This window comes from Nicrophorus vespilloides, unplaced genomic scaffold, assembly GCF_001412225.1.
Source record: "Nicrophorus vespilloides isolate i.1.1-1 unplaced genomic scaffold, Nicve_v1.0, whole genome shotgun sequence".
Taxonomy (NCBI): Eukaryota; Metazoa; Arthropoda; class Insecta; order Coleoptera; family Silphidae; genus Nicrophorus; species Nicrophorus vespilloides.
Window position 1 is genome coordinate 29,308 of NW_017100104.1, and position 24,543 is coordinate 53,850.

Consider the following 24,543-nt stretch of genomic DNA (forward strand, 5'->3'; position numbering starts at 1 on the left):
TTCCATCATCCGTCATCTTTCGCACGTACGTGGAGAATTTTCTATCTTCATCAATTAATAAACAATCAACTACAAGAATCAGAGGACTACTATAATTAATAATATCGTTTCATGATCAAAGTCTGTTCAGTAGATACTTCATTGATTTATTTACTTAACCTCAAGCTTTGGCAACTTCCTACTGTTTTCAGCTACAGCAATTGATGAGTCTCCAATATGCAACTTGTCATGAGTTTGAATCACTATAAAACTAAAATTAAGTAGAGTCTACTTGTTAAATTGTAATTGAATTTGTTTAGCAAATAAAAACTAAATTAGTTGCAATAAATATGTTGCATTCAGAGTAGAACCGAAATTAATTTCGTTCCGGTTTAAATTTGAGTTCGGTTTCGGTTCCAATTAAAATTTAAAATAAAAAACAATTTAAATTAATTAAAGTTCAAATTTAAAATAGTCAATATCAAAATTTGGTCAATAATTAATTGAAAACAACAGTAGGGAACTATTGTTTTCAATTATAAAATTGAAAATACAAAATAAATAATCCTTAATTAGTGCACATGCACATGTTTCTTCGGTCATATTTACAAATATCCTTTTTAATCACTTGCATTTGTTCATTTGTTAGTTGCGCAAGACTTGTGCTTTCTCTTCAAATTTTCTCTTTGGGTGGGTGGTCGGGGTAAACGCGGCATGATTTCCGTTTATTAATACATATAATCTTATTATTATGGGGTGTGAGTTGTGATGGGGAGTAGGGTTTTATTTACATTGATTAAGCGTTTCCATTGAATTCGGCCTTGATGGTTTTGTTTATAATGTATTTGTTTATTTGAAAAAATAATTCGGAGTATTCAAAGAGACTTCGTGGATGTCTCTTATATATTGTTTGTTTATATACTCTATTAACAATAAACCTACCAATACAATGTCGAAATTTTTTTTTTTTTTGAATTTTTATATAAATAAACCTAAACATTAGCACACTACCATCAAAGAGCATACATGAAAGGAAGCAATTATGAATTAATTTAATGAAAAAAAGTTGAATTTTACGTTCTGGTTAATTACGGTTTACGCTTATATTCTATACAATTTTTCATTATAGATGCTTGATGGAAAAATTATTGACGATATACACAGTAGCGCATCATGACTTTGTGAGGCCCTAGGCGCAACCTGATTTGGAGGGCCCCATTGACCCTGCTGTGAAAATCATTACGTTTTTTGGCGATTTGAGGGTCTCGTAATTCTAGAGGCCTTTGGCGCGCGCCTACCTTGCCTATGCGATAACGCGCCACTGGATTTACAAAATTTCACGCAATCAAGAACGAACAATTGGTTAATTACCAAAATATTTGTTTCGATTTACTTACCTCAACACGTATTATATTTTAACACACAAATAACAATTTAAAAACACAATAAACTGAAATTATTTTTCAAACACTAGATAAACCCAGAACAACCTTTACCTCCTCTACGACCAGAACTGGCGGAGCGCCCATCAGATGCAACACTTTCTTACCAACTAGGTACCTCTTATTTGGCTTCCGCCAAAAGATCCAGCATAAACGTTGCTAGATTACGATTGCGATCATTGCCTGTTGCCAGGCCCAAGTTACCCAAACGCCCTGTACGGCCAATACGATGAACGTATTCCTCTACGTCTGATGGATAAACATAATTGATTACATGCTTAACATGAGGAATATTCAATCCTCTAGCAGCAAAAGCTGTTGCAACCAAAATAGGCTTAGTTCCTGATCTGAACGCCTCTAAAATATTTGTTTCGATTTACTTACCTGATACGTATTATATTTTAACACACAAATAACAATTTAAAAACACAATAAACTGAAATTATTTTTCGAACACTTGATAAACCCAGAATAAGACTGAAACTTCATAGATGATAGAGAACACAGTAGTTCAACCGAAAAGTTTAAAATAAAAAATAGCACGGAACGAATACTTAAGATGTACTTCTCTTCCTTCGCATAAGCCATCAATTCTGCTTCGATCCTATAAATTAAAGTTACAATTTCATGGTTGTTCCAATAAATATTGTCAATAAGATTGTTTAAGATTGTATATAATTTTATTGTTTTTGGAAACGAATGTATGCATGAATTGCTGTTATAATAAATACGCAATGATCTTCAAGAATAGATGATATACAATTTTTGGGAAAATAGACAATTTAATATTAGTAAGTAATCAGGTGTAAGTTTGAATATGGATAAAACATTGCAATAAAATAAAAGACGTTTGAAATAAATTTATTAATACCAAATTTGCTATTACAGCATATTTTTAACTACCACAACATATCTATATAATTTTCACTGTTTATTACTATACATGAAATTACTTGCATTCCTTCGTTTTCATTTGTTTTGATAATTTTCATATAAAATATCAATAATCAATATTAAATAATTTCATTCGCTCTTCAGGTATAAATAACTTAAGAACAACTTAAAGATAGTATACACATTATTACAGCATTTTGCCATCCCATATTATTTTGTATTAATAACAATCTTACATCATTATTTAACAATATAAATTGTTACAAACAATGAACAGAGTGCTGGAAATTAAAATATATGAAATCATATGTCAGATATACCCTGTTCAAGTGTTAAAATTTGCTTGTTAAATATCAATAAAAGAAACATTTCCTTAGTGAGTCTTTCTTTGTTTACTTTTCATCTCGTTTCAAAGGTTGCAGTCACAGCTCAAAACAATTATTTCATTATTTTCTTTTGTTCTAATATTTGCATATATATATACATGTTTTTTTTTTAAACTTAGAACGTGATAAAAGTCACAAAATTGTAATTGTCCCCATAGATTTTCCTATTATATTACTTTGTAATCATAACACTCTCCATTAGGCACAAGTTTCTAACTGTTATCACAGGGTAGTAAGTAAAAATTAATTTAAAAAAGGAATAATTATAAGTTTGTGAAATAAATGTGCACATCGCTATTTATAATAACAATAAAATTATGAGAAGAAAGATGTTTGAGGAAATGAATCTGAATTGTATGTTATTTCAATTCGAGAATGTAAAGTAATTTACATGTACTAAAATAAAATTTATACACGAATGAAGAGAATATAAATAAAATATTAATTTAAATATACTACAAATATATTTGTTATGTAACCAACGCTAAGATTAATTCTCGAATATGGTCGACTTAACACGACTGCCTCCAATGGCATTAATTTTCATTTCCAGTATAAAACTGGCTTAATTTCCCTAGTCGTTTTAATTTTCGTTTTTCTTTTGTACAATATTAAAAAAATGTATTTTTTGTATTTTCATGCGCCTAGATTAATTTGTGCCTTTTCAATAAATAGACTTATCATTAAGATTGGATATATATCACAGTCGTATTTACCAGAATACTCTTAGCGCTCAACAGCTGTAACTGCAACACGCTACATTATTTTAAATATTAAACATTATTTATATTGTATAAATAACCACCATCAAAATCAAAATAAATAAACAACAAATTTTATAACACAATTACTTATTTTTAAAATAATAACTCATTAATAATAAATAGTTAATTAAGAAAAATGTTGTTTATTTTCGTGATAACACGATTTTCCTTTATCAGATCCTGCAAAATTTCATTTTATCACCAAACTTACATATATCGGACAATTATAAGTCTATTCGTAAATAAACTATACAAAAACACAGCTACTTCCATCAGTTTAGTAAAAAAAACTGATAAAATGAGACTGGAATTTAAAAGATTTCATTTACTCTTAATTTTATTGTTAAATTAATGTAAAATCACATAGATAAGACATTGTACCTTGTAATCAATGGTGTGAATCTGAACATAGAATTTGACATGTCATGCAATGAATATTTTATTTTTGGGATAGCAAAATTATTTTAAAAATTAGTATTATTAAACCAGAAATCAAGCAAAAAAATCAATATTTGCAAAATAATTTGAACCCATTGTATCAAAAGAAAAAATAATATTATTTTTTTTTACAATTGCTACCAAGTGACCCTAAAAGTCACCTACTATTAACTTTAGTTTAAAAATCCATTTATATTATTCAAACGTATAAAATCAAGAAAATTATAAGAAACATCCAGGAAGGTTATGACATTGACAGAAGTGTGTGGACAAAATAATGCAAATCTTATTAATAAATAAACATTAACGTATCTTTCATTCAAATATTGTATACAATAATATAATGCCCTAAATATAAAAGGGATTGTTTATTAATAAAAAAAAAATAAGAATCAGTTTCTTAAATTAAAAAAAAACCCTGGATGTACACCTATCAATTAATTGGTAATTGTATAAGATATGGGGATTGTAATTGAAAATAAATTGGGAGGGGATAATTTTAAACTCGCTTACTATTGGTTGTGGATATTGAAAACATTTAATTCTCCCACCATGTGTCGTGAGCATTATTACTGCTGCCATAGTTTCCTCCATAATTGCCTCCTCTATCATTGCCGTAGTAGCCTCCTACATCAAATAAGTACTATCAATATAGCAGATAACTATGTTATTAGTAAACTTACCGCTTCCGCCATATCCATTATTTCCACCACCGTAACTGCTACCGGATCGTTGAGTGCGTTGCATTCCACCACTGCTACCACCGCTTTGCTGACGAAAATCTCTACCTCCAAATCCTCCGCCACCAAAACGACCTTTACCTCCTCTACGACCAGAACTGGCGGAGCGCCCATCAGATGCAACACTTTCTAACCAACTAGGTACCTCTTGTTTGGCTTCCGCCAAAAGATCCAACATAGAAGTTGCTAGATTACGATTGCGATCATTGAAGAATGATGTTGCCAGGCCCAAGTTACCCATACGCCCTGTACGGCCAATACGATGAACGTATTCCTCTACGTCTGATGGCAAATCAAAATTGATTACATGCTTAACATGAGGAATATCCAATCCTCTAGCAGCAACAGCTGTTGCAACCAAAATAGGTTTAGTTCCTGATCTGAACGCCTTCAATGCATCTTCTCGCTCGCGCTGTGTGCGGTCACCATGAATGGAAGTTACTGGATATCCATCCATGTGTAAAAATTCTTCAAGGGAATCTGCTCCCTTCTTGGTTTCAACAAACACCAAAGTTAAACTTTCAGATGATGGTTGTGTAAAATCTGCTGTATTCAAGAGGTCGAGTAAGAAAGAGCGCTTATCGTGCTCTTCCACCCAAACTACTTTTTGTGTGATATTTTCAGATGTACTACCAACGCGGCCGACAGCCAAGAAAATATAATTATCAAGAAAATCACGCGCCAACATCTGAATAGGAGATGGAAAGGTCGCCGAGAACATAAGTGTTTGACGAATACCTGTACGTGGCATAGAATCTTTTTCCAAGATGCTTCGAATTTGAGGCTCAAAACCCATATCCAACATACGATCTGCCTCATCCAAAACAAGAAAACGGCAATGATCTAGTCCAATCTTACCGCGTTCTAACATGTCAATTAAACGACCAGGTGTAGCTACCAATAAATGACATCCCCGGTCCAATTCTTTCATCTGCTCAACAATGTTCGATCCACCGTAACTGAAATAATTTTGAATTTATAAATAAAACATTAACAATATTCCCAAACTGTACTTACACAACACACGGTCTTACTCGCGAACGGTAGGCAAACTTCTTGCTTTCATCATATATCTGAGTAGCCAGTTCTCTGGTAGGTGCAAGGACTAATCCAAGTGGAAATTGCTTCCTGCGTTGACTACGTTGCATATTAGCTGGAGGGCCCTGCTCATACATCTGATCCAATATAGGGACAAGGAAAGCTGCCGTTTTACCAGAACCAGTCTGAGCGCATGCCATCACATCACGGCGTCCCAAAATAATCGGTATGGCATATTTCTGCACAGGAGTCGGAGTATCATAACGTGCCGAAGCTATGTTTTGCCTAATTATTTCTGTCAACTGTACTTCCTCAAACTGAAAACGAAATTAGATAATGTATATCTGCACAACATGAATAAAATAGATAACTTACAGATGCAATGTGAGTTGGCACTTTTTCACCAGTCGCTTCGACGGGTATGTCTTCGTATTTATTAAAGTTGATGCCTGTATTACCGGTACCAAAGAGCTCAAGTTCAACTCGCTCATCCCGAGGCAATGGAACGGTCCAATCTGCATTACTGCGTCCACCATCTCTGCTATCGTTCCACCTACTATTACCGCGACTTTCGCCACGATCGTCGTTCCAACGGGATGATTTCTCAGGCTCCTGCCAGCGATCATTGCGAGGAAGTTCCCGCTGCTCTCTGTCTGAATAGCGAGATCCCCCGCGGGCAAAATTCTCCCTATCACTGCCATCACCATTTTGGAAATTGTCGCGTCTAGTTCTTGTATTAAAGCTAGAGAAATCCCCATAACGCTCGTTTCTCTCGCGAGTGTTACCGCGGCTCTCACCACCACGACTTTCACCCCCACGACTAAAGTTTTCGCGACCGTAATTGCTACCACCGCGACTGCTGCCACCACCGCGAGATTCTCCGCGCTCTCTACTATCAGGAGTGCTGGATTGGTTTGGCTTATTACGTAAATGGGGTGGAATATATCTGCCGCCGCCGCTGTTGCGGCCCTGCAAGTCCAGACCAGCAAACTATCAACAAAATAAAATTCAATTAAAAATTGAAAATCAAATGTATACTCAATAAAAAAAAAACATGAGTATATTATTAAATTTGTAGATACCCACAGACCCCTAAATTAATTGAATATTTCATAAAGATGTTTTGATAATATATTAATTACACATGTTAAATATTTAGTTATGACAAATAACTTCACTTATGAATGTGTATAAGGACAAGAAGAAAACAATTACTTAAAAAAATCTAAAAGATTATTTAAAATATTATTTTAAAAGATAATCTTTCTAAAAAAAATGTTGCAAAATTAAAAATCTATTAGCAATTAAATGAAATTGTGGAACATTTATAAAATCAGCAATAGTTTATATTTTTAAGCGCCATTAGAAAATCAACTAACAATAATAAAGCATACAGCAAACACATTAATTTAAAATCAATAAAGCACTTGGTTAAATTCCCAGGAAAATTTGTAGGTTATGTACTAAAAAAAAGAATATAAGCTCATTTTTGCTACTATATTTTACGAAAATAATCATTCAGAAAAACCGTTCTAGCATAATAGGTATAAAATGAAGGAATTAAAATTTATATTATAACTTTCATAATGGATGCTATTCAAAGAGTAAAATTGCATTGAACTTGAAAATGTGGATCGATAATGGGGAACACACGCGCATCCACTTCTACATACACACAAATCCACACAGCATTAGCAAAACGACCTCCATTAAGGTTTCCGGGTCGGAAAAACGTGGAAGAACATACTTGTATTTTTTAGTTCAAAGATTCTAGATTACATGCTAGACACATGTAAGGCCAGACAACGAACATAATGTCTAATAAAAAGGATGTATAAATATAATGCGACTAACCTGCTGCTCTAGACCTGATCCATTGTGGTTGGGTGCATTACTCATATTACTACAAATCAGTACGTTGATTAGAACTTCGTGTTACTTAGCGTTTGAAATTTCTCTTTTAGTAATATATATTTATCCTAAATGGTATCCAAAGCGTCTTTGGCAAAATCACAAAAGGCGTTTGGAATTACGGTCTCCTTCCTCCTCACTCACACCACTTTATTCACTCTGTCCTCGCGCTATGTTCAAAAAGCGCCTGCGCAAACCTCCTTTTTCTTTTCTATGCAAGGACAACAGTGCGCATGACAAACGACACGCAACGTCTTTATGTATAAACCAATCCACAAGCGTCCCTTTACTACACTACTTCACACCAGACAAGTTAGTACGAAAATCCAACACTAGATGATTTAGAATAGATCTTGTTTCATACAATTCATTTACTTTTGATGTTGTACAGAAAATTTTTGTGGCTTTGATTTTTGTTTTGCGATGAATACAAATATGACATTTATTTAAAAATTACTTTGATTTAAAGATAACGTCAATGCTATTTTACATATTTTTTTTAAATAAATAGAGATTTATATCAATTTATTTATTGATATAAATCTCTCCGGCCCTATTTCTACCCCTTTCGGGTTTAACAGCCACCACAAATTTTTGTTGATTTTTCGGAATTGAACCTTTCGTATCAGATTTTCGTAATACAGACGACCACAGCCACACGGCTACAGCCGCCCCTATTTTACATATATTTACATATATTTTGTTACAGAGCAAAACATTAAGAACACGTTACATTTATTTTAAACAATTGTGCTATAATCAAATATTTTAGGATTAAAATATTGAAGAAAGCAGAAAGTAATAACCTTTCTTCTCATTGAGGATTTCACAAAATCTAGAATGTATTTAAAAGCGTATTTCATTTGATTACACATTATCGCGCGAAATTTAAATATAGGAGTTACTATTGGGACATAACAATTTCGTTCGTCATATTGTTTATAAATGGCCTATTTACTGCAGACGTTAAGTACACTCAAATTTGTTTGTACAAGGTAGAATGGTTCCTGATGCATACGAGTAAAAAATCGCGTAAAAATATATGTTCTCGACATAATCGATTCACTTTTTCATATAAACAAAAACTCCCCGGGCTGATTCCAGTGGGAATGCTTAATAATTAACTTTGTAAGTAGAATATGTCTTTTAGAATTAGTCTCAATGGCTACATTTATTAATAAAGATATTATGAAACCTATTGGATTTACTTAATTCCTAACTACTGAGATTCCATAGCAACAACACCAATATCCCACTGTGTCCAGAATTTCATCATTGGGACACAACAATACTAAAACAAACAAGTGCTTTTAATGATACTTAAATTATATTCTAATCGAGTAAGGCTATTATGACATTGATCATTACTGAACTATGCAAGGGCATGGACCACAAAAGCAGTTCATTTCAGAATAAAGACTTCTTCTTCACTTTGCTTATATCAAGAACAATTTCGCCAGCCAGAATAAAGACATTTAATATAATATTCAAATATATCTTAAATATATGTATTCTATTCATATTTAATTTTTATTTGAAGAATAACTACTATTAATATAAAGTTCGCCCTGAGATAGATCAATGCAGATCAATGTTTTGACTTGGGGCGCCGCGAAAAACTTTTGATATTAAGTTTGAGAACCCTAGCTGTAAACAAAGTTAAAAAAATATGAAAAAAAAAATCACATTAATTTTGTGCCAACATGTAAATAAAATATTTTTTTTTTCATTGTTGGTTACAATGATTTCAATAGCAGAGGTTAATTTTACCGCCAAATAATATTCAGTGGTGTTTGTGAGTGTTTCGTATGCCCCCATGGTATGCCCTTTTTAGTTGGTTATAAATATTTAAAATACATAAAATAATACTTTGTTATTATTTAATAAGTTTACAAGTAAAAATGTCTGATGAAATTGTGGGTAAGTATTCAAATCATATATGAAAAGAATTTAATAAAATGTGTAACTTTTAAGCTGAGCCTAGAGTTAAAAGGCAAAAGACAGATAAATTTGGTCGATTTGCTGCACTTCAGAAATTGAAGGAATTAAAAGGTTCAAAACATAAATATGAAGTTGATGAAATCGATAATGTTTATGACAATGTTGATGAAAATGAGTATACAAAAAGAATATTGGAGAGACAAGATGATGATTGGATTGTGGATGATGGTAATATATTCATATAATTCTTATATTTTATTATGAATATTCAACTTTTTAGCAGGTGGTAGTGGATATGTTGAAGATGGCAGGGAAGTTTTTGATGATGATTTGGATTCAGAATCAATTGCTAATGCATCCATGAAAAGCAAAGGAAAGAAACGAAAAAAGAAACATGTTTCTGAAAATTCTGGGAAAGGAAAAATACAATTTATGATGTCAAATTTACCTAATAAGAAAAAAGATGTTGTGAATTTAGATGAAGATAATGTTTTGTCTGAATTACTAACAGAAATAGATAAGCCTGATACAAAAATAGGAATTAAACCAAAGGCAATTTCTAATTTTTCATTGATCGCTGAAAAGAAAGCTATTGGAGACTATATGAAAAACTTTGCTGCTAGCAAGCCTAAAGTTAGGAAAGAAATTAATTGTAGTTCAACTACCAACAATATAGAAGAAGAGATTGGAGAAAGTTCCAAAACTGAATCAGTCATTGAGGATTCAAAACAACCACAAACCAGTAATTTAAATGATAGTAACAAAAAATCCAAATTATTGTTCCAAATTGCAGAACCCATTAAAACTATATCAAAGGTAGAAAATATAAAAGTAAGATATGACAATAATGTATATCATTAGTGATACAGAATTAATATATTACAAAATTATATTTGCAGATAGAAGCTGAAGAACTTAGTTCAGAAATATTTTTTGATGATGATTTTGACTTTAGTCAAATAGATGATGAACCAAATATTCATAATATCAAGGAAAGAAAAACAAACGATTTTGTGGATGATCTGAACTTTGGAGATAATGAAGACATTTTTGATGACTTAACTGTAGATATGTCAGAAATGAATCATGATACTAATGTACATGTATAATGCTTAGTTTTTGTTCTATACTAATTATTTAATTTCAGTCTTTCACATTCTTTTGGTGGGATGCTTATGAAGATGCTATAAATAAACCTGGCGTAGTTTTACTTTTTGGTAAAACATTTTCTGAAAAGGACAAAAAATTTATCAGTTGTTGTGTTGTCATTAAAAATATTGAAAGGAAGATATTTTTATTACCAAGAAAATATGTATGAAAGTGCATATACAGTTTATCATATTTCTATAATATTATTGTATTTTAGAAACTGAATGAAGCTTTTGAACCAACCTGCACAGAAGTAACATTTGAGGATGTATATGAAGAATTTAATACAGAAATGAAAAATAATGATCAAATATTGTCGTATAAATCAAAGAAAGTAATGAAACACTATGCTTTTGATTCAACCGTCCCAATAGACAGTGAATATCTTGAAGTGAGATATACTGTGAGTATGAAACTACCAATTAATTAATAATCATTTTAACTCCATTATTTCTAGGGAAATATTAATTTCTTAAATAAAAGGTTTTATACAATTTCTCGAATTTTTGGAGCAAATAGTGGTTTCCTCGAAATCTTGCTATTAGATCGAAAAATTAAAGGACCTTGTTGGCTGAGCGTTAAAAATGCAGATATCTCCATGAATCCCTATACATATTCAACTATAGAGATGACTTGCGAAAAATATTCTAACATATCTGTAATTCAAGCCACAAAACCTTTACCACCGCCACCATTGGTTGTTTTAGCTTTAAATATAAAATTGGCAGTAAATATTAATGGTGAAAATCAAATTGCTCTGATATCTTCTCTAATTAATAATCGATATTATGTGGATAAGCAAGCTCCAACACCGCCGTTTCAAGAGCATTTTTGTGGTATGTTATAATTAAAGATAGTGTAGCTGCAATTGTTATATGTATATACATTTTTCTTTTTTTTTTCTAGTTTTAACAAAATTAAATGACCAGATGCTTCCAGTTGATATGCATTCCTCGCTATCCAAATACAAAGCAACAAAAGTTCAAAAAATGGACTCTGAACGTGCTTTACTGAATTATTTTCTAGGACAATTTTCTAAAATCGATCCTGATCTGATTGTTGGTCACGATATGAACGGTTATCAATTAAATATATTGGGTGAACGATTAATGAAAACAAACGTGCAAAATTTTAGCAGATTATCAAAGATTAAAAGGTCGAATGGTAATTTTAATAAGTATAATATCGAAAAGAGCCTTTTTGCTGGTCGTTTAGTTTGTGACATAAAGCTGAGCGCTAAAGAATTAATTAAATCAAGATCGTATGATTTAGATTCATTATGTCAGTATATATTAAAACTGCCAGAAGGGCATCGTATAGAAATTGAACCTGAAAATGTACCTTCCATGTATACTAATTCTCTTGATTTGTTCAAAATGATTTCTCTTACCATGCAAGATACCGCATATATTTTGAAAATGATGTACGAGTTAAGTGTCCTACCATTAGCACTACAGATTACAAATATTGCAGGCAATGTTATGTCTAAAACATTAATGGGAGGTCGCTCCGAAAGAAATGAATATTTACTTATGCACGCGTTTAATGAACGCGACTATATAGTACCTGAAAAATATATAAAAAGGAAAGATGACTTTGAAAAGTCTAATTCGAAGAGAAAGAAACCTGCTTATTCAGGGGGATTGGTTTTGGATCCAAAAATTGGGTTTTATGATAAATTGATCTTGCTTATGGACTTCAATTCTCTTTATCCGAGTATTATACAGGAATATAATATTTGCTTTACAACCATTAATCTATCCGACAATGAAGATATAACTCTTCCAGATAAATCGATACCGCCTGGTATATTACCATCTGAAATTAGGAAATTAGTTGAAAGTAGACGAGAAGTAAAAAAATTGATGAATAATTCCGATTTATCGCAAGATTTACAAATGCAATATAATATTCGACAAATGGCTCTAAAACTAACAGCAAACAGTATGTACGGATGTTTGGGTTTCAGTAATTCTCGATTTTACGCTAAGCCTTTAGCAGCTTTAGTTACCCAAAAAGGCAGAGAAATATTAATAAATACTAAAGATATTGCACAAAAACTGATGTTTGATGTCATCTACGGCGATACTGATAGTATAATGATAAATACTAATTCAAATGATTATGAACAAGTATTCAAAATCGGAAAAAGCATTAAACAAGAAATTAATAAAATGTATAAACAAGTAGAATTAGATATTGACGGAGTATTTAAATATCTTTTACTTCTTAAAAAGAAAAAATATGCCGCAGTATCGTTAGTTAAAGGGAAACATGGACAGTTAAATGAAATACAAGAAATTAAAGGATTGGACATTGTAAGAAGAGATTGGTCGCAATTAGCAGCGTCTGCTGGGAGAATTGTTTTAAATCAAATTCTTTGCGAACAAAGTCCGGATGAACGAGTGGAGAATATTTTTTGCTACCTGAGTAAATTAAAAGAAGAAATTGTTGCCAATAAAGTACCATTACAATTATTGGTAATAACGAAGCAATTAACGAAGAATCCAGCTTTATACGCCGATTCTAAGTCATTGCCGCATGTGCAAGTTGCATTACGTCATAATAAAAAAAAAGGGAAAAAATTCAAAGCTGGTGACACTGTTCCATACATCATTTGCAACGATGGTACAAATAATCCTGCAACACAGAGGGCTTATTTAATTGAGGAATTAAAAACTTCTACTAATCTTAAAATTGATACAAATTATTACTTGGCCCAACAGATTCATCCAGTTATTTCAAGAATTTGTGAACCAATTCAAGGAACAAGTGCATATGAAATAGCAAATTGTTTAGATATTCAATCAACAAATTTTGTCAAGAAACCGAGCGAAATAAGTGTACATGAATCATTTAAACTTGATAAAACCTTTCGGAACGCTGAACCGTTTAAATATAATTGCATTGGTTGCAAAGAGATCAATAGTGTGAGCAGCCTATTAGTCAACAACAAACTTTCTTTTGAAAAATGTACAAATAGTGAATGCAATATTCGACCAGCCGAGTGTACACAATATATACAAAATGAACTAGTAAAAACAATACGCAATTTTATCAAAAGGTACTATTCAAATGAATTAACATGTGAAGATCCAGGATGTCCTAATAATACTGCTAGGCTACCACAATCGTTTGTAAACAAATATCCCATATGTACCCTTTGTAAGAGCGGTGTTATGTATAAAAGATTTACTGAAAACGACCTATATTCGCAGCTAATGTCTTATAAGCAATTGTTTGATATTTCAAAAGTTGATAAAAGTAAGTTTTTTTCTTAATTTTAATAACATTATTATAGTAATATTATATATGTTTTAGAATCAATAGAGCCCGCATTGGAACTGCTATATAATAATTGTAAAATGAATGTGGAAAATGTTCTGAAAAGTTCAGGATTTTGCACAATCGATTTGAAAGAATTATTTGATGGATTTACAATTACAAGCAAGCAGAATAAAAATACTGCTGGTGAATATCTGGATCTTTTAAATACAGTGGATGATGAATATTATGATTCAGAATTCCAATGATCATAAATATATTTGAAATAAATTGAAATATTTAACAAAAGCAATCACATGTGTTTTTAAATTTATATACTTTTGTCTATTTTTATTTTTAGAATTTGTTACAATATATATTTATTAAATTTAAAGGTGATATTTTATAAATATAATTTACTTTTATATTATCTAATATTACTATTTATTGCAAATTATACAATTACATAAATCGTTACAGGCTTCTCTGCAAATTTAGCCAACTAAATGTTCATTTATATTATTACAAGTTCGGTACCACATATATTAGTTAATAATTTTACTACTACTCACTAAATCTAATAATAATGTATTGAAATAAATAAAATTTACTAATATGTTCTTACCAATTTAACAATACTCACTAATTATTAGACTAATAACTAGTAATATAAGTCTTAAGAAAGACTAAAATGTTTAATAATGATAATTAAACTTATTTGGATCAGAACAAACTCAGTTAAAAGTAGTCAAGCAGTTGTGGTTTCCTAATGTAAATAGTGCAAAAACGTTAAAGTAATAAAAACTATTTAAAAGGATAAAGTAAATATAGGTAAAATATACACCAAAGTATTTTATTGTTTGAAATTTCAAATTATTTGGCCCAATTATATTTGCTGTTGTGGCGCTGCGTTATGCTCTTCATGCATTAAGGAACGCCACCGCAGTGGCTATACAACAGATTTCTCATGACTTGATCCCCTTGATTCTGCTCCTTCTACTTCAAATTTTATAAGTAATTTTCAAATTTCAAATTAATTCTCATCGGTGGCGCCACGACAAGCGTTACCGTTGATTTAATATTTGTTGACTGCGCCACCACAGTGGCTTAAATTTGCCGTTGGTGGCCATAAGCCACAGTGCTGTTTAGTACCACGCAGTAATACCTCGTACAGAAAAAAAGATAAAGAAGAGTGAAGTAAAATATAACTAAATACTAAGTTATATTTTGGTTCATATATTAAAAAAAAAACATACGGTAACTGTTAGTAACTCTTACTATTTTGAGGTTATTTTCAAGCGCGCCAAATATCTATTGCAGTTCTATTAAACAAAGAAACATAATATATTAAAATGTCACAGGAGGCATTCAAAGTTACATTTATTATACCAGAAGAATTAGAAGATGAAACTCAAACTTCAGATGTCATGCAGCAATGTTATAGTGTATGTTAAATAATAGAAATATAACAAAAAAATGTTGAATAAAATATTGTAGAGATGTAAAACCAGTCTTATGAAAACAAATTGGGTGAGAGAAGGTGATGCAGAATCAATTGATCTAGGGAAAACAGATTTTTTAGTATTTCAAGAGTTTAAGGGAATCTTTTATGAAGCTGCACTCAAAACAAAAAGTGTGTAAGTACATATTTAAATTATTATTAATTTTTGTTTTTAAGATATAATGTAATTTTGTAGCAGAATTTTGGGACCATTGTGTCTTCAATATTGTATAGACTATAATAAGCCAATTCCAAATGTAGATTGGCCATTAAGAAATATATTTTTGGATGGCTGCATTGTGGTTTGCTCCAATTTAAAGAAAGAGATGAAGAATGATATTCAATTTAAAATTCAGGCAATGGGAGGATATTACACTCAAACATTAGTTCCAACAAATACTCACTTGATAACAGATAGTGTTCAATCAGAAAAATATCATGTAAGTGCATACATTTGGTATTAACTTCTTATAAAATATAAAATTTATAGAAAGCAGCACCAATGGGCATGCAGATCATGTTACCTTCATGGGTGGATGTTTTATGGGATGCAAGTATATTTGAAAATATTGATTATAGAAATGATGAGTATAACAAACATAAGTGCCCAATATTTAATAATTTAAAAATATCAGCAACTGGAATAACTTCTGCAACAGAAAAAGAATATTTAATGAAAGTTATTAAAGATAATGGAGGACATTTTTCAAAGCAACTTGTAGTGAAAAATACAGATCTTCTTATATGCAGTGGGTAAGGAGAACCAAATGTTTTTATAAAAAAATATAACTTTAATTAATTATTCTCTTGAATGACCATTATTTTAGTTCAACAAGTGAAAAATATAAAGCAGCAAGAAAGAATAATATAGTTTGTGTAACAGCTGATTGGGTATTTGATAGTATAGCAAAAGGGTATGCTATTCCTGAGGTACGAAATTATTCTGTGAAAAAGGGCACATCAACTCCTACAAAAGGAACAGAATTTATGGACCCAGATTTTTCAATGATGAGCCAAATTGTTGGGTTATCTGCAAAATCTCTATTACAAGACACTGCAGTGAACACATCACTTATTAATTCAACTGTACCTAATATAACCAAGAAACAGGGATGCAAACAGACATTTGAAGGCAGTGAGTTAGTTGATTCAATAAATATGAAAGCAGTGAAAAAAGCTGGTCCTTTCTTAGATGGATGTAATGTACGTATATACTAAATTAAGTCATAACGAACCTTAGTGTTGAAAATAATGTATGTTTTCAGATTTATTTGGCTGGTTTTACTTCAGAACAGCGAGAAATACTCTGCAAAGTATTGAATTTTAGTGGAGCAACTCGTTATGATGTGGTCTCTGAACGAATAACTCATATTGTGGTTGGTGACAACAAATGTCATGAACTAAAATTGATAATTGCTAAAGATTTGCCATGCGCTGTGGTATCTATTAAATGGATGATAGATAGTATGGAAAACATGCAACCAGTGCCTGAAGACCAGTATTTGATATCAATTTTATCGAGCCCGAGCACTGAAAATGGATCACCGTTGAGTAAAAAGGGTTTAAGATTACTTAAAGCTGATGTTTCAATGATGGATATTGATAATGCCTGCAAAACTATTACTCCTGAACAATTACCAAATGAAACAGATGAAATTATGATGCAATATAAACTACCAATACCTCCAACAAACAGTAAGTTTACAAGAAACACAAGTTACAAGTCTTTATTGAAATATTTCTAGACGAAAACGATTCGCTGGCTGCCCTTTTAGCGCTAAATTCCTTCAATAGTAAACAGTTTATTAGTATGCAAGATAAGTCTAAATTACAAGACAAAACTGAACCTGCATGTGATAATTCAGAACCTAGTACTTCTGAATGTAGTATAACTATGGAAGATACTAATTGTACTAATATCTTCATTAAACTCAAATTTCTAATTGTTACTCATAAGTCAGATGATACAGATGAACTTATACATACTATAACTAAAATGGGCGGAATTGTCGTTCCTAATAGTTACAAAGGAATACCAGATTACGTAATTGTACCAACATTCAATCCTGAAGTTAAACACACCGCTACTGAAGTGGTCACAGATATATGGATTAATGCATGTTATGAATATAACAGTATCGTCGAAATTATGTACTACCACAGACCAATAATGGTCAAGAATAATCATGCTTTAGAAGATTGTGTGATTGCTGTAAGTGGTTTTGATTTATTTGAAAGATTGTTCCTAAAATTGCTTTGCGAGAAAATGGGGGCAGTGGTGCAAGATTCGTTGTCAAGAGTTGTTCGCGAAGAAAAAAATATATTGATTTCAACTCATTTGATAAGCATTGAAGAATCTGGAAAAAAATATGATGCTGCAAGAAAATGGGGCCTACCAATACTAAAAAAAGATTGGGTTCTGAATTGTGCATTGCTTGGCCAGAAAACTGAAGAAAAGGAATACATGTTCAATCATAACACAGGTATTAATTCTCTATATATGTGTGTGTGGTAAATAATTAATTGCTTTCAGAAATGCTTTCAAGATTAACTGATACGAGTCTCAAATCTGCTATAAGTAATAGTATTCGATCAAGAATTGCTTCTGAAACTGCAAGCAAACTTAATATATCAATTAATAAACTAACCGAATATTCTCCTAAAATTAAGCGTCAATCAACATCACAGGATATAGCGCTAGACAGTTCGTTACAAACACCCAAGAAAGATATTAATAAAGATATAACAAATTTTAAAGAAAATACTCCAAATAACAGGCATAGTGTAGATAATATTGCAAGCCAAATTACGCCTGTGAATCAAATATTGCAAAAAGCGTGGGGAGTTGTGGACAACGCAACCCCGAATACTCCTAAACCATGGGATTATGTTGATACCCCAACATCTCCTTTAGGGTGTTATGCAGTTGATGATCCGCCACCGGAGACCAGAAAAAAATTTGCACGTTGGTTAGATGGTATTCCAGAACCTACTCCGACTAAAGATAGACGATTAAGTACAGTAAGTGGTTTTATGATAAATTTATGTTATTGTATATATTCAGCAACAATTTTCTAGCCACTCACTGAACTGAAAAAGAAAATATGGAGTAAGTTCCGTACACCTTATTGCTCAAAATTAGATTTCGAAGGCGAGACACCACCTGCAGATGAACCAATGGACACTACACCTGTCAAAGAACCATCTGGTGAAGTACGTAAACATATTTTCTTTTATTATTAAAAAATATATACGTGCTATTTAGGAAACCTCAGAAACTAGTTTGGTAAATGAAAAATTACAACAGTTACAAGACATGATTCGTGCTAGCGGTGGAACCAGACGAAGTTCAACAAAAAAATTGGATTTAATTCCAGTAGAAGCGTATTACGAAAAAGAATCTCAACCGTTGACTGTCGGTTGGGATGATAACATGGAAATTGCTCAATCCAATGTAATACATATATTCATTATTGCTTATATAACTTTAAGAAATATTGTTTTTGCAGGTCCCAGAAACAAATAAACCATTAATGTTTATGATATCTGGCGTTGAAATGGAGGAAAGGGAAGAGCTTGTTAAAATGTTGGAAATGTTAGGGATTGGTGTATCTGAATTAACAAATTATGACCCTTCTAGCACTCATTTAATATGTCCAAAATTAAGTAGAAATGAAAAATTATTAGCATCGATGGCTGCAGGCAAATGGGTGCTTCATACTTCATATGTTCAAGATTCTGCAGAAGCTGGAAAATTATTGGATGTAATATTGATTAAACTAAACTGATTTTGTTTGGCTGAAATTCTCTTCTGTGCATTTTTAGGAAGAAAAGTATGAGTTTGGAAATTCGAAATGTTTACCAATGATTAAAGTAGCTGATAAAGAGAGAGCCGAATGCGTTCATTATTGGAGAAAAGAGATAACTGAACGTGGTTACGGGGCATTTCACGATATGAGAGCCATCGTCGTTGCTGCTAAAAAGGAACCCATAGTAAGAGTTATAGAAGCGGGCGATGGTTTGGTGGTCAACATGAGGTACGTTAATATGTTATTAAAATTGTTATTCTTAATCAGTTTATCTTTAGTCCACCATTCACTGAAAGCGTTTACGCAACTCATTGTTTATTGGAGCAAAAGTCTGTTACAAATATCGAAGATTATGCACCACTTGCAAAGCAGGGAATTCTTTGTCTAACTACATTTTTTGTAAATGAATATCTTCATAGAACCAAAAAGAATATTCAAGAATATGTTTTACTTAAATAAATCATTAAATTATTATTTATATTGTTATTGTTTCCTTTATTATATATTAAACATTATTTAAAGTTGTAGATACAATATGTAATGAATATATATAATGTAATTTGTACTATTTTTATTATGTATTTGTAATAATAATAATAAAAATAGTTATAAACTATATTTTATGAACATTTATTAAGCACTTATTTTTGTTTATAAATATTTTATTTAAGTAACATTCATCTCTCGTAAGTGGAAAATCCTTCATTGGATTCTTGTAAACAATTTTCAAAATTTAAATTATTTGTCGCTTGCCACCAGTGGCGCCTCTATAAGAACTACTGTTCAACTAAGATTCGATGACTACGCCACCACAGTGGCCCAACCAACAATATTTTCAAGATAGTGCGTGTAAGAAGTGAGTTGTAACGATATTTTTTAATGCAGTTGAATATAAATTAAATTGTTAATGCTTCTATTCCAATTAATATCAATTCATCTTTATAAAATTATTTAAAAAATCTTACGTGAGGTGACGCCGTTGGTACAATTCAGCTTCCAAAAAGAACCGTTTTCTCTAAATAACCTGTCAATCTATTTATAAAATACTTGATAGTGTTATTTTTCATCAAATTATAAACAACTTGGGTAAGTTTAACAATATTTCAATACTATCTATATATTAATAATATACATTTTAGACGTTAAATATATTCCATAATGCATATCTGCAATGTTAAAGGATGTAAAAGTGAATCTAGAAAATTAAAAATAAAATATAGATCATTTCCAAAAGACATTAATATGTTAAAGAAATGGATTGCTGCTACTGGAAATGAGTTACTTCACAAAGTAGAAGTGGGGAAATTTGGAAAATATAAGATTTGCAATTTGCATTTCTCTGACCAATATAAGTTAAGACCAACTTTTCAAAGTACTGATGTACCTGTACCAACAGAAAGTATACCAGTAGAAGTAAAAGATATTGATAGGATTGCTGAAGGTATAAACTTGGTTTCATCAAGTGAAGTGATAAAAAAAAAAGATAAAAAATATGTATGTCCAAAATTTGTTGTTGCAAAACAATATGTACAAATTGATGGAGAAAATGTAAAGTTAATACCTAGAAATAAAAAAACACCAGTTAAACCTAAATCATGTGAAAATAAGAAATTAAACATTAAAGTTGAAAATCTTAGGAATAGCCTATTGGTAAATGGTACTAAAAATGGGGAAGAGAAAAAAGCATCAATATTTGTAAATGATGGATGTAAATTGCATAAGAATTCCAAATTTATTAGAATAAAGGCATCAAAGAAAGAAGCTTTAGAAAAAAGTGGCAAGTATAAAATAATACGAGAACTTAAACCAATAAAAAAAATCCAACTTCAAGAACATGTGGATCCAAAAATTAAATATCTGTTAAACAATGGGAATGATCTGAATATTGCTGATACTCTGCCAGATTTAAACTGTAAAAATGAGTGTCAATCAATTTTGCAACCTAAAATAGTAGCAATAGAGTTATTAAAGCTAACAAATGATTTAGTGTCATCCAAAATTGCAGTTAATGAAAATGGACTTTCAGATTTGAATTCTAAATTAACAAAAAAAGACGTAATTAAAATAGAACAAGAACAATTTGAGAAAATGGAAAATGTTCCTCCAATATCAACTTCAGAAATGATTGGCCAAGATGATTTGAATCTACAATTGAACTTAAATAAATCAATATTAACAAATAAGTCACCAGATGTAAGTCTTGTAACAGAGAATTTAGGAAAATATGATCCAATGTTGGACATTCACACAGTTACTTCAAATGAAATCATTACAGAAAGTTCAGGCGGTATTAAAATATCACAACCTGAAAACCACAACGTTAATTCAGTTTCGAATCCCATAAAATTTATAAAAATAAAAGCATCGGATATATCGAAGATAGAAAATAGTGGAAAATATAAAATACTACGAACATTAGCATCTCCGATGCAGGTTACAAGAAAGAAAAAGAAAATGCATGTGAACAAAATGGGAACGATTGTAAATCCACGTTTCAAACTTGCAAAAAATAAAATATTAAAAAAAGATTCATGCAATCCTCATACATCAAAAGAAAAAGATGCAACAACTAAATTATCTACATATTCTACAATAGGAAATAGTTCTGAAGAAAGTGATATGAAAATAACAGATATTTCAAGCCAGATTTGTCCTTCCAAATGTATGAACTTAGATTTGCTAAAAGAGAAGGACAATTCAACAAACACAAAGTCAGTAAACATGTTCAAAAGCATTGAAACACAGCAAATACCAGCATCTACTATAATCCACAATAGTTATAGAACAAAGGGTGTGATACAAGTAGATTCTGAAACTAAAATGAAAATGGAAATAGCAAATTTAAAAGCAAGAATAATGAATATGGAAAATGAAAAGAAAGCGAAAATTAAAGAGATGACAGGTGTGAAACGAAAATTAAGACATATGGAGAAAAAAGTAATTTCTTTAAAAAACAAGGCTGAGTCATTTAAAGAATTTGAAAGCTTTCATTTACTAAGTGGTCAAGTCCAGTCCTTCATAAGAAGTCAGCTTAACAATACACATAGGGAGAAATTTGGAAGACTATACACTAAACTAGATAAAATGCTAGCTTGTTCTATATTAAATTGCAGTAAACCATGCTACAATTTGTTATCAAAAATATTTATTATGCCTTCTGTTACGAAACAGCTAAAGACTTTTATTGAAGACAATGTTAGATCAGGGCAAAATATAACAACAATAAATGATGGAGAGTTGATCTATAATATTAGTTAGGATATGTCTTATTTTTTTTTTATTATTTGTACAAGCAAAGTGCTTGTACTTTAGAATGAAATATTGTTTATTAATGCATTTATATTATGCAAGAAAATGTATGTATAGATTTTATATTTTACATGTGTATTTTTTTAATTAAATACAGAAACTTTCAAAAAGATGTTTTATTAAAAACAAAAAGATGAACGCGCACATCTTATCTTTGTTAACCCATTCCACTTAAATACGAAACTTGAGAAGCGAGTCTGTTCTCTAATCTTTACCTATAATTTATGAGAATGCGCAATCGCGGCGCTTATAGTTTTGTTTACTTTAGACGCCATTGATTCAGAAACATTTGTGATCTGTGGTACAGTGTTCAATTTTTGTATTTTTGCAATTATCCTAGTTTGAAACACGATATCTCAATGTGATAAATCATTTAGCAGTTATCACAGTTTGATTCGCGATATCTCAATGTAATAAATGCATACCCTATATTTATTATGACTTATTTTTCTGTACAACAATAAATTACATTTCTTTTTGATTGTATTGATTTTGGTTTTTTTTTAGAAATACATATCAATAATTTATAGACGTATTTATATCCTTATCCACACTAGTGCCCTAGGTCCGAGAAAATGTTAGTAATATGGATATTTTCATATGCAGTGGTCTAGGTCAAGTGGCGGTTAGGTTTTTTTTAAATAACATAAAAATAATTTAGTGATATAGGTATTTTAGTCAGATAGGCGTTGTTAAAGCGGCGAATTAATTAACTAGCGACTTTACTGCGCACATCATAAAAATCATAGGTCAGGAATAGCTGACCGAAAGTCTTGTCGAAAGCGAATCAAATTTACCCACCAAATCCCACCCCATGATTGTACTGTGATGCAATATCACAAAATCAAAATTGTCTGTCGTGTGCTGTCGTGTTGCTGGCGCCTCATATTGCATTGATGACGCATTTATTTATTTTAATTCACTGTTCTTTATTTTCCAAAAGGGTTATTTTTTATTTATATCCTCACTAAATTAATCATAAACAACTCGAATTTACTTATGAAATAGTGTTAGTTAATGTTGTTTCATGATTTAACGGTGAATTAAAATTTCGGTAATAAAATGAATCGAACACGTGTTCACTTTTATTTTAAAACGATACTGTACAACTATATGATGGTAAGTAGTACATTCAAAGTCCCTTTGTCAAATATTGCATTGTGGGAATAATAAGCACCATGTGGCGGAATTTAACGTAATTAAATTTTAGGTTATAATTTGAAAAATGGCATATATTTGATATCATATATGTTCATGATGATGATAATCATCATCTGGCTGCAAAGTTACTATAAGTTTGATGCACCACTTTTTAAAATCCATTAGATATTTTATATAATTTAGTTATCAATATTATGTAGTTGTTATATATCTTTTTCTAGATGTGTTTCCCAATTCTATTGCATTGGATAAAAACCATGCTACTGCTGAACAGGTAAAGCAGACTTTGTAATAGTACATAAATTAAATAGCAATAATATCTATGTGATGATCAATAATATCTTACCTACATTATCTGAAAAGTAATGAAAGACAAATTTATGCTAGAGGCTGATTCTGATTCATTTTTATTTATTTTTTAATTTAGTTATCACTATTCTACAGTTGTAATATAAGTTTATATCCTTTTCCAGAAGTGATTCCCAATTCTTGGCATTGGATGTCCACTAAGCTGATGATAGACAGGTAAAGCAGACTTTGTAATAGTGCATAAATTAAATAGCTATAATATCTATGTGATGATCAATAATATCTTACCTACATTATCTGAAAAGTAATAAAAGACAAATTCATGCTAGAGGCTGTTTCTGATTCATTTTTATTTATTTTTTAATTTAGTTATCATTATTTTACAGTTGTAATATAAGTTTATATCCTTTTCCAGAAGTGTTTCCCAATTGTTGGCATTGGATGTCCACTAAGCTGATGATAGACAGGTAAAGCAGACTTTGTAATAGTACATAAATTAAATAGCAAT

The 24,543-nt window shown here is 30.9% G+C and overlaps 4 protein-coding genes and 1 long non-coding RNA gene across 8 annotated transcripts in view; 4 read left to right on the forward strand and 1 right to left on the reverse strand.

Moving 5' to 3' along the window:
* Nucleotides 1-4,251: 4,251 nt before the first annotated feature.
* Nucleotides 4,252-7,788, reverse strand: LOC108568205 (ATP-dependent RNA helicase bel). Its single transcript, XM_017929152.1, has 5 exons — nt 7,536-7,788; nt 6,057-6,671; nt 5,661-5,998; nt 4,587-5,602; nt 4,252-4,530 (listed from the first exon to the last, which is right to left on the reverse strand). Exons 1-5 carry the CDS (start codon nt 7,578-7,580, stop codon nt 4,442-4,444), a joined length of 2,103 nt encoding a protein of 700 aa, XP_017784641.1. The 5' UTR covers nt 7,581-7,788; the 3' UTR covers nt 4,252-4,441.
* Nucleotides 7,789-9,383: 1,595 nt separating this feature from the next.
* On the forward strand, nt 9,384-14,255 carry LOC108568203 (DNA polymerase alpha catalytic subunit). Of its 2 annotated transcripts, none has more exons than XM_017929150.1 (9): nt 9,384-9,512; nt 9,567-9,761; nt 9,814-10,364; nt 10,433-10,630; nt 10,681-10,845; nt 10,900-11,085; nt 11,140-11,518; nt 11,589-13,946; nt 14,004-14,255. In XM_017929150.1, exons 1-9 carry the CDS (start codon nt 9,494-9,496, stop codon nt 14,213-14,215), a joined length of 4,263 nt encoding a protein of 1,420 aa, XP_017784639.1. In that variant the 5' UTR covers nt 9,384-9,493; the 3' UTR covers nt 14,216-14,255. The 2 variants fall into 2 exon arrangements, with proteins under 2 accessions (XP_017784639.1, XP_017784640.1); XM_017929151.1 differs by having other exon boundaries at nt 9,817-10,364.
* Nucleotides 14,256-14,948: 693 nt separating this feature from the next.
* On the forward strand, nt 14,949-19,715 carry LOC108568171 (DNA topoisomerase 2-binding protein 1-A). Its single transcript, XM_017929106.1, has 13 exons — nt 14,949-15,391; nt 15,444-15,583; nt 15,644-15,887; nt 15,938-16,200; nt 16,275-16,650; nt 16,713-17,142; nt 17,193-17,930; nt 17,981-18,468; nt 18,526-18,660; nt 18,713-18,901; nt 18,957-19,211; nt 19,273-19,484; nt 19,535-19,715. The coding sequence occupies exons 1-13, from the start codon at nt 15,299-15,301 to the stop codon at nt 19,713-19,715; spliced, it is 3,744 nt and encodes a 1,247-aa protein (XP_017784595.1). The 5' UTR covers nt 14,949-15,298.
* Nucleotides 19,716-20,048: 333 nt separating this feature from the next.
* On the forward strand, nt 20,049-22,601 carry LOC108568206. The gene is made up of 2 exons (XM_017929153.1): nt 20,049-20,342; nt 20,396-22,601. The coding sequence occupies exon 2, from the start codon at nt 20,415-20,417 to the stop codon at nt 22,512-22,514; it is 2,100 nt and encodes a 699-aa protein (XP_017784642.1). The 5' UTR covers nt 20,049-20,342; nt 20,396-20,414; the 3' UTR covers nt 22,515-22,601.
* Nucleotides 22,602-23,078: 477 nt separating this feature from the next.
* LOC108568186 overlaps nt 23,079-24,543 on the forward strand; it is an 8,279-nt gene continuing 6,814 nt past the window's right edge. The window contains exons 1-4 of one of the 3 annotated variants that reach the window (XR_001891291.1): nt 23,079-23,760; nt 23,948-24,000; nt 24,200-24,251; nt 24,451-24,502. This is a non-coding gene — a long non-coding RNA (uncharacterized LOC108568186). Of the gene's footprint in view, nt 24,001-24,199; nt 24,252-24,450; nt 24,503-24,543 lie in introns of all 3 variants that reach the window. The other 2 variants (XR_001891290.1, XR_001891289.1) reach the window with 2 other exon arrangements.

What these genes read in the sequence shown, in the direction of transcription:
- LOC108568203 (XM_017929150.1), top strand. An exon ending in TGATTGGATTGTGGATGATG is followed by an intron (nt 9,762 to 9,813) that starts GTAATATATTCA and finishes TCAACTTTTTAG; the next exon opens with CAGGTGGTAGTGGATATGTT. An exon ending in CAAAGGTAGAAAATATAAAA is followed by an intron (nt 10,365 to 10,432) that starts GTAAGATATGAC and finishes TTATATTTGCAG; the next exon opens with ATAGAAGCTGAAGAACTTAG.
- LOC108568205 (XM_017929152.1), bottom strand. Translation starts at nt 7,580, where the DNA reads ATGAGTAATGCACCCAACCACAATGGATCAGGTCTAGAGCAGCAG. An exon ending in GATCAGGTCTAGAGCAGCAG is followed by an intron (nt 6,672 to 7,535) that starts GTTAGTCGCATT and finishes TTTTGTTGATAG; the next exon opens with TTTGCTGGTCTGGACTTGCA. An exon ending in TGCCAACTCACATTGCATCT is followed by an intron (nt 5,999 to 6,056) that starts GTAAGTTATCTA and finishes TTTCGTTTTCAG; the next exon opens with TTTGAGGAAGTACAGTTGAC.
- LOC108568206 (XM_017929153.1), top strand. Translation starts at nt 20,415, where the DNA reads ATGCATATCTGCAATGTTAAAGGATGTAAAAGTGAATCTAGAAAATTA.
- LOC108568171 (XM_017929106.1), top strand. Translation starts at nt 15,299, where the DNA reads ATGTCACAGGAGGCATTCAAAGTTACATTTATTATACCAGAAGAATTA. An exon ending in CTTTCTTAGATGGATGTAAT is followed by an intron (nt 16,651 to 16,712) that starts GTACGTATATAC and finishes GTATGTTTTCAG; the next exon opens with ATTTATTTGGCTGGTTTTAC. An exon ending in TGGAAATTGCTCAATCCAAT is followed by an intron (nt 18,902 to 18,956) that starts GTAATACATATA and finishes TTGTTTTTGCAG; the next exon opens with GTCCCAGAAACAAATAAACC.